Source organism: Bufo bufo, chromosome 1, assembly GCF_905171765.1.
Source record: "Bufo bufo chromosome 1, aBufBuf1.1, whole genome shotgun sequence".
Classification (NCBI taxonomy): domain Eukaryota; kingdom Metazoa; phylum Chordata; class Amphibia; order Anura; family Bufonidae; genus Bufo; species Bufo bufo.
This window is the reverse complement of record NC_053389.1, coordinates 8,587,707-8,604,328: the sequence shown is the minus strand read 5'-3', so window position 1 is coordinate 8,604,328 and position 16,622 is coordinate 8,587,707. Positions and strand designations below refer to the sequence as shown.

The 16,622-nt window shown below is 47.6% G+C and overlaps 1 protein-coding gene across 1 annotated transcript in view; it reads right to left on the bottom strand.

Annotated features, from left to right (window-relative positions):
• The window catches only part of CADM4 (cell adhesion molecule 4), a 246,887-nt gene extending 230,917 nt beyond the window's left edge, over positions 1 to 15,970 (bottom strand). Inside the window, 1 exon segment of the mRNA XM_040420095.1 lies at positions 15,853 to 15,970. Coding sequence (XP_040276029.1) covers positions 15,853 to 15,925 — 73 coding nt within the window. The 5' untranslated portion in view covers positions 15,926 to 15,970.
• Between the last annotated feature and the right edge of the window lie 652 nt (positions 15,971 to 16,622).

Here is a 16,622-nt window from a genome sequence, read left to right as displayed (position 1 = left end):
GGATGAAAGTCTTTTGATGACCAGAACATTTATCTCCATGAAGGTCACAGAAATGCGAGCAAACCATCATTCATCAGCAAGGAAGCCCAAAACTCATGGTGAATCTAGAAATCCAATATGGTGGAGGCTGGTGGCCCACAAAAATAGCAAGAAAACACTATGGAAAGCTGTATTAGGCCCATGGCCAGGATGACCGATTGGGCATTGGTACCACTAGTGCTGGCCAACAGGTGTCGGAGAACCTCCTCCCCTCCAAGATCAGGGCCGACGAGACTGGATTAGATCAAACATCTCATCAATTCTGAGCAGGTAAGTTGCATTTTTCATGGATGAAGCCTCCATTAATGTGACAAATGACTCCCGCTAGCAGAGATGGCGGTAATCTGCACGGCGGGGGATCTCCTGCACCCGACGGTCCATTTACTGAACACCCGAAAAAACAAATTCACGTTATCCTTTAGTAAGAGTAAGAAGAGGCCCCCCAACTGTCCAGCGCTGGCCCCCTCTGGGCACATTGTTATTGGGGTTCACATTCAAGCCCCTTTCATTAGTCGGCCCTTTACAATAATATGAGGGGCTCATACCTGGACCCCAATATGTCTGATTAGTGCCCGGAATCTGCGTCATTCTACCCACAAGGTCGCCCCCGATCATGGAGCTTGGAATTCTCTTCTCACATGTGCCCTCCCCCGAGGACCCCGCCATCCAATCAGCTTCTACATTTGGTGTGTACGACGTTAGGCCCCAATGTCGGTCGCAGATACAATGTTACAATGTGCCGCCGTGATGATACATTTGTATCCAGCGAATGGTCGGACTTCCTTTGTCTATTTGTAGTAATAATCCGTCTTCGGGATCTTGCGTCTTTTCTCCCGTCTCCAAAAGTTCGACAACCAACGAACAAATTTTACCAGAAAATGATTGTAACGCAACATTTTACACAATAATCGCCCCATATAAAAAAATAATAATTGAGGATGCCTCAGTAATGCTCTAAAATGTGGAGGAGTGGCTTGACAACATGTTGTGAGGCTCCACCCATAAAGCAAGTACAGTGGAAGACCTGGAGGGGAGGGACCTAACAATCCAAAGAAGAATATTTAGCAATGTGTGGACTGGCCCTTTAAGAGAACCTTCCAGGGGAAAAATATAAAACATTGTATTGTGCTCAGTGTAGTGCTTAAGGGGGCGGAGCTTGACACAGAATCCCTGTGTCACGCCCCGCCCCCTCACCCAGCATAACACAATGTGTTGCGTGGTCCCTTTAAACGCCGTTCTCGTAGCCTTGTCGCTTCTCCCGCCGTCAGTTATATTTGTTTATCCGATAAGAAGCAATTTAATTTTTTCTCATATTTACATAAAATTCCGCATCGAAAGCGACGCTCGTTACGAAAAATACATTATTAGCCCGTGTTCGGGGAAATACAGAATATCTACCAGGAGATCCGATAGACACGGATCTGTCACCATACTGCGCTATAAGCTCTGTTCATCCTGGGCCTCCTGTTTCATGAATACGATGACAGAGAGCTGCAAAAACTACACTGACACTGAGGCGGAGAACATACTTCTATGCCGTGCAGGGCGTGTGGAAAGCTGGGTGACAACCTTAAAGGGGTATTCCTTCTAGCAAGATTTAGATATATCTATCCGCTCCATACAACTCCCCCTCAACATGGCAAGGAGAATCGGGGAGCTCGAGCCCCCCAAAACTATCGCCATGGGCCATTAGTGGTCGTCACCTCAAAATTGTCCGAACGCAATAGAAAAAGGAGGCCAAACTCAGAATTCTATATCCTGTGTCATCCGGAGCTACCTGGTTCATGAATAGAATGCTGGAACTATAGTAAAGACTGACATACAGGGAGTGCAGAATTATTAGGCAAGTTGTATTTTTGAGGATTAATTTTATTATTGAACAACAACCATGTTCTCAATGAACCCAAAAAACTCATTAATATCAAAGCTGAATATTTTTGGAAGTAGTTTTTAGTTTGTTTTTAGTTTTAGCTATTTTAGGGGGATATCTGTGTGTGCAGGTGACTATTACTGTGCATAATTATTAGGCAACTTAACAAAAAACAAATATATACCCATTTCAATTATTTATTTTTACCAGTGAAACCAATATAACATCTCAACATTCACAAATATACATTTCTGACATTCAAAAACAAAACAAAAACAAATCAGTGACCAATATAGCCACCTTTCTTTGCAAGGACACTCAAAAGCCTGCCATCCATGGATTCTGTCAGTGTTTTGATCTGTTCACCATCAACATTGCGTGCAGCAGCAACCACAGCCTCCCAGACACTGTTCAGAGAGGTGTACTGTTTTCCCTCCTTGTAAATCTCACATTTGATGATGGACCACAGGTTCTCAATGGGGTTCAGATCAGGTGAACAAGGAGGCCATGTCATTAGATTTTCTTCTTTTATACCCTTTCTTGCCAGCCACGCTGTGGAGTACTTGGACGCGTGTGATGGAGCATTGTCCTGCATGAAAATCATGTTTTTCTTGAAGGATGCAGACTTCTTCCTGTACCACTGCTTAAAGAAGGTGTCTTCCAGAAACTGGCAGTAGGACTGGGAGTTGAGCTTAACTCCATCCTCAACCCGAAAAGGCCCCACAAGCTCATCTTTGATGATACCAGCCCAAACCAGTACTCCACCTCCACCTTGCTGGCGTCTGAGTCGGACTGGAGCTCTCTGCCCTTTTCCAATCCAGCCACTGGCCCATCCATCTGGCCCATCAAGACTCACTCTCATTTCATCAGTCCATAAAACCTTAGAAAAATCAGTCTTGAGATATTTCTTGGCCCAGTCTTGACGTTTCAGCTTGTGTGTCTTGTTCAGTGGTGGTCGTCTTTCAGCCTTTCTTACCTTGGCCATGTCTCTGAGTATTGCACACCTTGTGCTTTTGGGCACTCCAGTGATGTTGCAGCTCTGAAATATGGCCAAACTGGTGGCAAGTGGCATCTTGGCAGCTGCACGCTTGACTTTTCTCAGTTCATGGGCAGTTATTTTGCGCCTTGGTTTTTCCACACGCTTCTTGCGACCCTGTTGACTATTTTGAATGAAACGCTTGATTGTTCGATGATCACGCTTCAGAAGCTTTGCAATTTTAAGAGTGCTGCATCCCTCTGCAAGATATCTCACTATTTTAGACTTTTCTGAGCCTGTCAAGTCCTTCTTTTGACCCATTTTGCCAAAGGAAAGGAAGTTGCCTAATAATTATGCACACCTGATATAGGGTGTTGATGTCATTAGACCACACCCCTTCTCATTACAGAGATGCACATCACCTAATATGCTTAATTGGTAGTAGGCTTTCGAGCCTATACAGCTTGGAGTAAGACAACATGCATAAAGAGGATGATGTGGTCAAAATACTCATTTGCCTAATAATTCTGCACGCAGTGAACAGCAGAAGACTTCATGGACAGACTTGCCTTGTGACTTTGTTGGCTCCACTGTCCCAATACCTGCAGAACGATTACCCCTCCCCCGCTTTTCAAAAAGTTTATTGACCCTTATTAATGTGATTTCTTCTGATTTCATTCTCTGTCCGTCCGGGATCTGAAGTCAATATTTATTGAACAAAACACAATTAATGCAAAATAAGGATTTTCTAATCAAATCCAGGAGTCATTTCATGATGAGATCGCAGCGCAGTGTTATATATGGGGCGGTATAGCGCAGCGCAGCGTAATATATGGGGCGGTATAGCGCAGCGTAATATATGGGGCGGTATAGCGCAGCGTAATACACTGCTCAAAAAAATAAAGGGAACACTTAAACAACACAATGTAACTCCAAGTCAATCACTTCTGTGAAATCAAACTGTCCACTTAGGAAGCAACACTGAGTGACAATCAATGTCACATGCTGTTGTGCAAATGGGATAGACAACAGGTGGAAATTATAGGCAATTAGCAAGACACCCCCAATAAAGGAGTGGTTCTGCAGGTGGTGACCACAGACCACTTCTCAGTTCCTATGCTTCTTGGCTGATGTTTTGGTCACTTTTGAATGCTGGCGGTGCTTTCACTCTAGTGGTAGCATGAGACAGAGTCTACAACCCACACAAGTGGCTCAGGTAGTGCAGCTTATCCAGGATGGCACATCAATGCGAGCTGTGGCAAGAAGGTTTGCTGTGTCTGTCAGCGTAGTGTCCAGAGCATGGAGGCGCTACCAGGAGACAGGCCAGTACATCAGGAGATGTGGAGGAGGCCATAGGAGGGCAACAACCCAGCAGCAGGACCGCTACCTCCGTCTTTGTGCAAGGAGGAACAGGAGGAGCACTGCCAGAGCCCTGCAAAATGACCTCCAGCAGGCCACAAATGTGCATGTGTCTGCTCAAACGGTCAGAAACAGACTCCATGAGGGCGATATGAGGGCCCGACGTCCACAGGTGGGGGTTGTGCTTACAGCCCAACACCGTGCAGGACGTTTGGCATTTGCCAGAGAACACCAAGATTGGCAAATTCGCCACTGGCGCCCTGTGCTCTTCACAGATGAAAGCAGGTTCACACTGAGCACATGTGACAGACGTGACAGAGTCTGGAGACGCGGTGGAGAACGTTCTGCTGCCTGCAACATCCTCCAGCATGACCAATTTGGCATTGGGTCAGTAATGGTGTGGGGTGGCATTTCTTTGGAGGGCCGCACAGCCCTCCATGTGCTCACCAGAGGTAGCCTGACTGCCATTAGGTACCGAGATGAGATCCTCAGACCCCTTGTGAGACCATATGCTGGTGCGGTTGGCCCTGGGTTCCTCCTAATGCAAGACAATGCTAGACCTCATGTGGCTGGAGTGTGTCAGCAGTTCCTGCAAGATGAAGGCATTGATGCTATGGACTGGCCCGCCCGTTCCCCAGACCTGAATCCAATTGTGCACATCTGGGACATCATGTCTCGCTCTATCCACCAACGTCACGTTGCACCACAGACTGTCCAGGAGTTGGCAGATGCTTTAGTCCAGGTCTGGGAGGAGATCCCTCAGGAGACCGTCCGCCACCTCATCAGGAGCATGCACAGGCGTTGTAGGGAGGTCATACAGGCACGTGGAGGCCACACACACTACTGAGCCTCATTCTGACTTGTTTTAAGGACATTACATCAAAGTTGGATCAGCCTGTAGTGTGTTTTTCCACTTTAATTTTGAGTGTGACTCCAAATCCAGACCTCCATGGGTTGAAAAATTTGATTTCTATTTTTTTATTTTTGTGTGATTTTGTTGTCAGCACATTCAACTATGTAAAGAACAAAGTATTTCAGAAGAATATTTAATTCAGATCTAGGACGTGTTATTTTTGTGTTCCCTTTATTTTTTTGAGCAGTGTATATGGGGCGGTATAGCACAGCGCAGTGTTATATATAGGGCGGTATAGCGCAGCGTAATATATGGGGCGGTATAGCGCAGCGTAATATATGGGGCGGTATAGCGCAGCGTAATATATGGGGCGGTATAGCGCAGCGTAATAAATGGGGCGGTATAGCGCAGCGTAATATATGGGGCGGTATAGCGCAGCGTAATATATGGGGCGGTATAGCGCAGCGTAATATATGGGTGGTATAGCGCAGTGTAATATATGGGGCGGTATAGCGCAGTGTAATATATGGGGCGGTATAGCGCAGTGTAATATATGGGGCGGTATAGCGCAGTGTAATATATGGGGCGGTATAGCGCAGTGTAATATATGGGGCGGTATAGCGCAGTGTAATATATGGGGCGGCATAGCGCAGTGTAATATATGGGGCGGTATAGCGCAGTGTAATATATGAGGCAGTGTAATATATGATTGCGTCTCACAGCTGAGGGTTTGGAATAATTGCATCCCTGTGCGAGTTACCTATGCAGTAGCAGCAGCAGCACAAACCTCTCCCCTGACCTGTTGGTTTGCTACAATGTATCAGTTCGGGTGAGATGTATCAACAACTAGACTGGATACAGCTGTAGTTGTATATTAAAAATCTACAAACGCTTACTTAGGGCTCATGCACACAAACGTATTTTCTTTCCGTGTCCGTTGCGTTTTTTTTGCGGAACCATTCATTTCAATGGGTCCGCAAAAAAAAAAAAAAAAAAAAAAAAACGGAAGTTACTCCGTGTACATTATTGTGCAGTATGTCCGTATTTTCATTCCGCAAAGAAATAGAACATGTCCTATTATTGTCCGCATTACGGACAAGGATAGGACTGTTCTATTAGGGGCCAGCAAAATACGGAATGCACACGGATGTCATCCGTATTTTTTGCAGATCCGTTTTTTGCAGACCGCAAAATACATACGGTCATGTGCATGAGGCCTTAGGCCTCTTGCACACGACCGTATGGCTTTTTCAGTATTTTGTGGTCCGCAAAAAATACGGATGACGTCCGTCCGTGTTCATTCCGTTTTGTACGGAACGGCTGGCTCCTAATAAAAACAGTCCTATCCTTGTCCGTTATGCCGACAATAATAGGACATGTTCTATCTGTGAACGGAACGGAAATACGTAGGCATACGGAGTACCTTCCGTTTTTTTTGCGGATCCATTGAAATTAATGGTTCCGTATACACAACGCAAAAAAACAGATCGTAAATGAAAAAAAAAAAAAAACTTTTGTGGTCAAGAGGCCTAGACTGTGATTACGTTTTCTGTGCAGGTCTATGGGAGAAGGAGCTGAAATCCGACTGCATTTAAAGGGGAAACCCAAGGAGGTCATCATGGTGGCCCTTCAACCATCGGAGGATGTCCATGAGTGCAGACGTATATTACGCCAGATTAAAGGACAAGGACATTTCAAACTTCATTGAGTGCCACCGACTGATCATGGGTCGCCCTGGGTCCTGGACCTCCACCGAGGTCAAGAGGACTTTAGTTGGACTTTCCCTTTAAAGATAATACTGCAGCGCTGACGAGATGTGGAGGGCGATTGCACAGAGGCGAGCAGAGGGCGAGGAGCTGGACCGCAGCAGGTGTATTACCCTTTCCAGCTCCGCCGAGCACTGCGGGGGTTGTGGTGACCTGGACTCTGGAACTGGTTCAGCCATTGATTTGTAGAAATGCAATTTCGCTGGAGGCATCTGCCGGCCACGATAAGACGGCCCAGAGCTCCAGAGGCGGAAGGAACAGAAGAATATTCACAGGGAAATGCACACTAGTACACAAATCCTGAATGGCGAGGCGCCTCCTGCGCGTCCTCTTCACGGCTCAACCTTCCTGAAAAGCTTTGATTCCCTAATTTGAGCCGAGTCAAGCGTCGCCGAGAAAAGAAGATCGAAAAACCGGAGGAGAAAAGACAGAAAGATGGAGATACAGATGATGGACGCGAGGAGAGACACAAAAAAAAAAAAAAAAGAAGAAGCCATGGCCCGGGCATACAGATGTAGCAAACTGTAACCTGACCCTCAACACCAGAGATACAATGTGGCAAAGTTAAACTGACACTTAGGCTAGGTCTACCCAACAACATTTGTCGCGCGACATGGTAGTCTATGGTGTCGCACTGCAACATGTGACATACTGCGACTGTCAAAAAAAATCCATTCGAGATGGATTTTTCTGCAACTGTCGCGTCGCAGTCGCAGCATGTTGCAGTGCGACACCATAGACTGCCATTATAAAAATTGTTGCACGACAAATGTCGTAGTGTAGACCTAGCCTTAAAGGGGTTCTCTGGGAATTTGATACTGATGGCCTTTCCTCAGGAAGAGTCATCGATATTAGAACGGTGGCGGTCCGACTCCTGTTCGAAGACGGCAAACCCTGTGATCTGCTAGAAAGGCCCCTCAGCCTCCCGCGCCCCAGTTACTTCTCCACCAATGTGTAATTGCAGTGATATGTAATGTAATTGGCGGTATCTCTGCTTTTGGAGCAGAGCGCTAGTAATGTGCATTCTCCCCTCATTTGCCGCAGGGTCCTGTAAGCCGCGGCACCGGAGCCTTTGAAGTCGGCGAGCTGAACAATGTGTAATTGCCGGGTACAATGTAAATGCAGGTTGTGGATATAATGAAAGTGGTTTTAAATCAGGAGGACATAGGTTTATAGCGTGCCAGTGGATCTAGGAAATGGGCTTTAATCCCCCCCTCTACAGATTTCTGTGCAGAATTGAAAAGGTCCTCCACACCTACACCCCGGAGGAAGCAGTTTTGTAAAAGACTTTTGCGATTGGGAAGCTGGCCCTTTAAATAAGATTCCCATTCATAGGAATCCACTAAACGGGGTCCTGCTGCAGGTATAAGTGGGCCCCTGGGTAACAAACACACAACAGGCCCTGCGTCTAGCACACCCATGAGCATGTTCACTAAAATCCCACAAGCCCAGTGGGTTTGGTTGTTGCTGCTGCTCCTCGTGGGAGGGGCATAAGATAAGCCATCCCTCTTGGAGCTCTCAGGTGGACTTTCTTGATTATCTCAGACTCTTTAGAAGAACTTTCTGCTGTAGATGGATGCAAGGTGCAAAGAAGTGTCCACCTCTTAACTCCTCCTGGCTCGTTTATCTAATTGTCACCGAGACAGACCAATCATGAACCAGCTTGATATCCAAGTGAGGGTCTCCCTTTAATTTCTTTCTTCTCCCTGCAGAGCTGAACCCTGAGATGTAAGGTCTCGAGGCCAGGTTACGACATACGCCGGGGATTCATGTTAATAAATCCTTTCGTACGGATTTTCTGCTCATATTTTAGACATTACCATAAACCTTTTCATGATGGAGGCGACGCAAGGGCAAAACTGCATATTAATATTCTCATTAGATGAGGAGAGAAAACTCCCCCCCGTGTCAGAGCGGCAGGAGGAGGAGGATGGAAATTAGAAGAGAAAAGGAAGACATTTGTGAACAGCGGCCAACAAGAACACGTTGCAGGGCATGCTGGGAATTCACAAAGCCAATAACCATCTCCTCCGAGCATGCTCCGAATAGTCAGACGCTTCTATGCACCAGAAGCCTTCATATGTAGAGGCATTCCCCAGTTCTTATTGATTGTACCCCTCTGGTCATCCACAGCGGCAGTGCCAGAGTCCTCCAGGGATGCTCTAGATGTGGTCCTCAGCTTGGTCCTCCTGCTCTATAACACACTGCCTGCAGATTACATGGTGACAGGTTCTCTTTATATATAATCTGCTCAGCTCCTCCTGCTCTATAACACACTGCCTGCAGATTACATGGTGACAGGTTCTCTTTATATATAATCTGCTCAGCTCCTCCTGCTCTATAACACGCTGCCTGCAGATTACATGGTGACAGGTTCTCTTTATATATAATCTGCTCAGCTCCTCCTGCTCTATAACACGCTGCCTGCAGATTACATGGTGACAAGTCCTCTTTATATATAATCTGCTCAGTTCCTCCTGCTCTATAACACGCTGCCTGCAGATTACATGGTGACAGGTTCTCTGTATATATAATCTGCTCAGCTCCTCCTGCTCTATAACACACTGCCTGCAGATTACATGGTGACAGGTCCTCTTTATATATAATCTGCTCAGCTCCTCCTGCTCTATAACACGCTGCCTGCAGATTACATGGTGACAGGTTCTCTTTATATATAATCTGCTCAGCTCCTCCTGCTCTATAACACGCTGCCTGCAGATTACATGGTGACAAGTCCTCTTTATATATAATCTGCTCAGTTCCTCCTGCTCTATAACACACTGCCTGCAGATTACATGGTGACAGGTTCTCTTTATATATAATCTGCTCAGCTCCTCCTGCTCTATAACACGCTGCCTGCAGATTACATGGTGACAGGTCCTCTTTATATATAATCTGCTCAGCTCCTCCTGCTCTATAACACACTGCCTGCAGATTACATGGTGACAGGTCCTCTTTATATATAATCTGCTCAACTCCTCCTGCTCTATAACACGCTGTCTGCAGATTACACGGTGACAGGTTCTCTTTATATATAATCTGCTCAGCTCCTCCTGCTCTATAACACGCTGCCTGCAGATTACATGGTGACAGGTCCTCTTTATATATAATCTGCTCAGCTCCTCCTGCTCTATAACACACTGCCTGCAGATTACATGGTGACAGGTCCTCTTTATATATAATCTGCTCAGCTCCTCCTGCTCTATAACACGCTGCCTGCAGATTACATGGTGACAAATCCTCTTTATATATAATCTGCTCAGTTCCTCCTGCTCTATAACACGCTGCCTGCAGATTACATGGTGACAGGTTCTCTTTATATATAATCTGCTCAGCTCCTCCTGCTCTAACACACTGCCTGCAGATTACACGGTGACAGGTTCTCTGTATATATAATCTGCTCAGCTCCTCCTGCTCTAACACACTGTCTGCAGATTACATGGTGACAGGTTCTCTTTATATATAATCTGCTCAGCTCCTCCTGCTCTATAACATGCTGCCTGCAGATTACACGGTGACAGGTTCTCTTTATATATAATCTGCTCAGCTCCTCCTGCTCTATAACACGCTGCCTGCAGATTACACGGGGACAGGTTCTCTTTATATATAATCTGCTCAGCTCCTCCTGCTCTATAACACGCTGCCTGCAGATTACATGGTGACAGGTTCTCTTTATATATAATCTGCTCAGCTCCTCCTGCTCTATAACATGCTGCCTGCAGATTACATGGTGACAGGTTCTCTCTATATATAATCTGCTCAGCTCCTCCTGCTCTATAACACACTGCCTGCAGATTACACGGTGACAGGTTCTCTTTATATATAATCTGCTCAGCTCCTCCTGCTCTATAACACGCTGCCTGCAGATTACATGGTGACAGGTTCTCTTTATATATAATCTGCTCAGCTCCTCCTGCTCTATAACACGCTGCCTGCAGATTACATGGTGACAGGTTCTCTTTATATATAATCTGCTCAGCTCCTCCTGCTCTATAACACGCTGCCTGCAGATTACACGGTGACAGGTTCTCTTTATATATAATCTGCTCAGCTCCTCCTGCTCTATAACACGCTGCCTGCAGATTACACGGGGACAGGTTCTCTTTATATATAATCTGCTCAGCTCCTCCTGCTCTATAACACGCTGCCTGCAGATTACATGGTGACAGGTTCTCTTTATATATAATCTGCTCAGCTCCTCCTGCTCTATAACACGCTGCCTACAGATTACACGGTGACAGGTTCTCTTTATATATAATCTGCTCAGCTCCTCCTGCTCTATAACACACTGCCTGCAGATTACATGGTGACAGGTTCTCTTTATATATAATCTGCTCAGCTCCTCCTGCTCTATAACACGCTGCCTGCAGATTACATGGTGACAGGTTCTCTTTATATATAATGTGCTCAGCTCCTCCTGCTTTATAATACACTGCCTACAGATTACATGGCGACGGGTTCTCTTTATATATAATCTGCTCAGCTCCTCCTGCTTTATAATACACTGCCTACAGATTACACGGTGACAGGTTCTCTTTATATATAATCTGCTCAGCTCCTCCTGCTCTATAACACGCTGCCTGCAGATTACATGGTGACAGGTTCTCTTTATATATAATGTGCTCAGCTCCTCCTGCTTTATAATACACTGCCTACAGATTACATGGCGACGGGTTCTCTTTATATATAATCTGCTCAGCTCCTCCTGCTCTATAACACACTGCCTGCACATTGGACCCCATAGCTCCTCTGGCAGGACAGTCTGAGTTCTGCTTTTTAGGAATGCAGGGGACGCTCCACAATGGCAGAAGATCCGGATCCGGCCGGGGCAGGTGACACAGTCAGTAGCAATGCCGTCTATAAGGAGTGTGCTGCTGACAGGCTGCTGTATACAGGGCTCAGCTGATCCATCATCGCACGAAACGGGAGGAACCTGAAGAGCATGAGAGACAGGCGCACGAAGAGCGATTCCCTAACAGACAATCCTGCACGGGGGCGACTTCCTGGGGATGCGTCAGTGTCCTAAGAATGCAGCCGTATTCATGTTCTTTACAGGTTCTCTGTGGTCCCATCAGCTGTTTTATGACAAACAACTGCTCCATAGACAGTATACAGGCTGCCATAAATGGCCCCGATATTCTGACAAAGTGCAGGCAGACGTCAGGCAACCGCAGCCGCCGCAGGCAGACGTCAGGCAACCGCAGCCGCAGCAGGCAGACGTCAGGCAACCGCAGCAGGCAGACGTCAGGCAACCGCAGCCGCCGCAGGCAGACGTCAGGCAACCGCAGCCGCAGCAGGCAGACGTCAGGCAACCGCAGCCGCAGCAGGCAGACGTCAGGCAACCGCCGCAGGCAGACGTCAGGCAACCGCAGCCGCAGCAGGCAGACATCAGGCAACCGCAGCCGCAGCAGGCAGACGTCAGGCAACCGCAGCCGCAGCAGGCAGACGTCAGGCAACCGCAGCCGCAGCAGGCAGACGTCAGGCAACCGCAGCCGCAGCAGGCAGACGTCAGGCAGCCGCAGCAGGCAGACGTCAGGCAACCGCAGCCGCCGCAGGCAGACGTCAGGCAACCGCAGCCGCCGCAGGCAGACGTCAGGCAACCGCAGCCGCCGCAGGCAGTAGGAGTTCACCAGACTGAAAAGCAGTATCAAATATTGTAATATTCTGTTAATCCGGGACCCGGTCCTGTAGCGGAGATGCAGGACCTGGCAGGGCAGAAGGGGGAGTGCCAGCCCGCCAGGAGCATATCCATTAGAGACCAGGCTATGGGTGTGATAAACTATTTAAAACTCCTTGAATCTGGCATCAGTGAGAGCTGGTGGGGGCCGGATTATCAGATTTTCTGGACTATTGAACAGTCAAAGTATGGTGTACGTGTGATCCATTTACCACGGCTCTGTCACGCCCCACCATACCTCATTCTGCCCCTGCGTCCTGTAATCAGCCTCCTCCGCTCTGTCTTCAGGTCATGTGTAACTCCATATTACATTTATGTGCCGGATTATCAGACTTTCTGGATTATGGGAAGGTTATGCTGCACATCCAGCATGGCGCCTCGGGGCAGCTCTGCAGGAGTTCTCCCCACTGATGACATGAAGCCGATGCGACTGGCAGTGTACGCAGCTCCACCGCATGTTATTATTGTGGTATCTGAATTCGAGAAATGTGACCTCACAGCTCAGGTCATGTGACATCAGCAGGTGTGGAGACGCCCCCAGGTGAGACCTGCACAGGGAGGGAGGACAACTGAAACATATACTGGTATGCAGTACAACCACCATGACAGATTATGAGGGGCTGCAGCAGCTGAGGAGTGTATTAGGAGGTTCTGCAGCAGCTGAGGTGTGTATTAGGAAGTTCTGCAGCAGCTGAGGAGTGTATTAGGAGGTTCTGCAGCAGCTGAGGTGTGTATTAGGAAGTTCTGCAGCAGCTGAGGTGTGTATTAGGAGGTTCTGCAGCAGCTGAGGTGTGTATTAGGAGGTTCTGCAGCAGCTGAGATATGTATTAGGAGGTTCTGCAGCAGCTGAGGTGTGTATTAGGAAGTGCTGCAGCAGCTGAGGTGTGTATTAGGAGGTTCTGCAGCAGCCGAGGTGTGTATTATGATGTTCTGCAGCAGCTGAGGTGTGTATTAGGAGGTGCTTCAGCAGCTGAGGTGTGTATTAGGAGGTTCTGCAGCAGCTGAGGTGTGTATAAGGAGGTTCTGCAGCAGCTGAGGTGTGTATTAGGAGGTTCTGCAGCAGCTGAGGTGTGTATTAGGAGGTTCTGCAGCAGCTGAGGTGTGTATTAGGAGGTTCTGCAGCAGCTGAGGTGTGTATTAGGAGGTTCTGCAGCAGCTGAGGTGTGTATTAGGAGGTTCTGCAGCAGCTGAGGTGTGTATTATGAGGTGCTGCAGCAGCTGAGGTGTGTATTAGGAGGTTCTGCAGCAGCTGAGGTGTGTATTAGGAGGTGCTGCAGCAGCTGAGGTGTGTATTAGGAGGTTCTGCAGCAGCTGAGGTGTGTATTAGGAGGTCATTCTGTGGTTTAGACTCATGGTCTCTATGGTGGGTCCCTACTCTTCATCCATCATTCCCTGGCGCACAGTCTCATCAGTCGGATGCAGACGACTTTCCAGACTCTCATCCTCATCATCTCCAACTACTCAATGTTCATTTTCCAGGGAGCCATTAGATTTGGCAGCGGCCCTGCTCTCCTGGAACCATTCATGAAGGCTCAGAGCTTCGTACTGGAGCACATTCACACCCGAGTAGGGTCATTACTGGGGAGCTTTAAGGGACACCCCCGATAGATCATCTCTTGGCGCAGACGTAGTCCCCTCACCCCCTCCAAAAGGCTTGCATCACAGAAACGTGTTTGCAGTCCCTCAGGATTGTGCCTTTGATATCACAAGGTCCCTGCGGTATGTGGAGGAGCAGAGGACCTCACTGACCGCACTGCCCCCTACTGAAGGACAGGCTTCTCTAGTGACCACAGGGGCACATTACCACCGACACAAGCGGGCCATTCCACTCACTGATGTCAGATTTACCATGATGAATACCGCGACGCAGGTGACAACGCGCCGCAATGTATAGGAAGACGAGTAGTCATTACTGTCCGTGCACAAGAAGAGGGGAAGCATGGTGGACGGGTCTGCACGATGTCACTAATGAGACCCTCCGATACATAAAAATATACAAAAAGTAATGAAAAAAAAGTATATATACTGCAAAAAATAAAATAAAAATATGCAATAAATGAAAAAAATTAAAAAATATACTGCAAAAAATAACATTTTATAAAAATAAAATATCTACAGTGAAAACAAAAATAGACTGCAAAATTAATAAAAAAAATATACAGGGAAAATAAAAATAAAATAAAAAATGCACAAGGAAGTAAAAAAATAAATAACTAGCAAAAAAACTAAATAGAAATTAGAAATAGAAATATGCAAATACATAAATAGATTAAAAAAAATATATAATTCTACAAAAATCTAATTGTAAATACAAACATTCAGGATAAAAATCACCAACAATTAAAAGCAAATAAATAAAATTACGCCGTTTAGAGGATATTTTAACTCCCGATAACATTATTACAGATCCAGGATTTTCCTTCCAAAAAATATTCCTAAAAACCTAGATTTAGTCTCGTGCTTTAACCCTTGCCGAGCTGAGTTCTGGTATAATCCCCCCGTTAGTCACAGAATCCGCTATGATCCTGGACCGGACCGAGAAGTAAAATGACCTTTTTGCGTACAGTCCAAAAAACCAAGAAGTCAGGCCGCGTGCACCAAAGCGTGGCCGGGGAACTACAAGTCCCAGCATGCCCCAGCTGCCTCCTGGGAGTTGTAGTAGCAGGTCAGAGGTCGGGCTCCTGGGCCATAGATCTCTGCTGACACATCTCATGGAGTCATCTGCAGTCTCGGAGGGACACACACTCGATGGCGAGATCCCGGCACAGCGGGTACCGCTGCCAGCCTTCCTGAATGGACAATGCGGACAATTGGGTGGAATCTCTCCTTGCTGCCTTGGCACCCAGAAGACGACAAGGGCACGGAGCGCGCAGCCTGCTCGCTGGACCACAGGGGTTAACCCTTTCCTCCCTGCAGCATCAATCACACATGCAGTGGAGGGGGAGGAGGAGGGGGGGGTACAGCATTCAGAAATGATTCTGCCCTTTAAACACACATCTCTTTGTTTAAAAGCCGTCTGCAGCGAGAGCCGAGAGAAAAACGAGCCCTCGGCGCCGTCTCTGCAAACGTCCTATGTGTTACCTTCCACAGACCTCGGAGCAAACGCGGCGCCCTCACTCGTTAACTCCTTGCACGCCAGTGACCTGCTGCACACCTTGACCTGGCGGGTTCACACAAGCCCCGGCGCTAAGACTCCCACGCAAGACACATAGATGTGACGTTAACCCACTGTCCGCCAGGCGAGCCTTTGCAGGTGCGTATGTCATGCCCCCCCGATCTGGTGGCGCGGTCCGGTATCCGCAGGGGTCCTACCTGTCCCGGCGGTGCTGAGCAGCAGGATCCCCAGGGCGCAGCAGCCATGGAATAGTGTGTGTCCAGGAGCCATGGTGTGCAAGTGCGTCCTGTGCTGCTGTCTTCTCTCTGCCTCCCTCTGCACCTGCCCTGCCACTAATGTATGCTAATGAGATGCAGAGGGAGGGGAGGAGCCCCCGGGAGACAAGCCTATAGCGGTGGGAGCTGCAGCCTCTCTATGCAGAAGGGGAGGCGACTGTTTACTAGTCCCATGCGGGTGGCAGGGCTTAACCCCTTGTGGGGCGAGCAGCTCGTGTCAACAAGCCGCCGGGAGACAAGAGGTTAAAGATGGAAAGTGCAAAAAAAGAAGGAAAGAAACTTCAGACGCGTCATATTTATACCGGAAAATACAGGAATGTAACAATGTAACAAACGTGTGAGAAGATGTGAAGAAACATGGCTTCCTATTCAGGCCTCTTTCACACGACCGTTTTTCTTCCGTTTACGGGTCTTTTTTTGCGTTCCGCATACGGAACCATTCATTTCAATGGTTCTGCAAAAAAAACTGAATGTATTCCATTTTCGTTTTTCCGTTCCGTTGAAAGATAGAACATGTCCTATTAGGGTCCATTCACACGTCCGTAGCGTGTTTTGCGGATCCACAGATCTGCGGATCCGCAAAACACGGACACGGCAGTGTGCATTTGCATTTTGCGGACCGCACATCGCCGGCACTAATAGAATATGCCTGTTCTTGTCTGCAATTGTGGACAAGAATAGGACATGTTCTA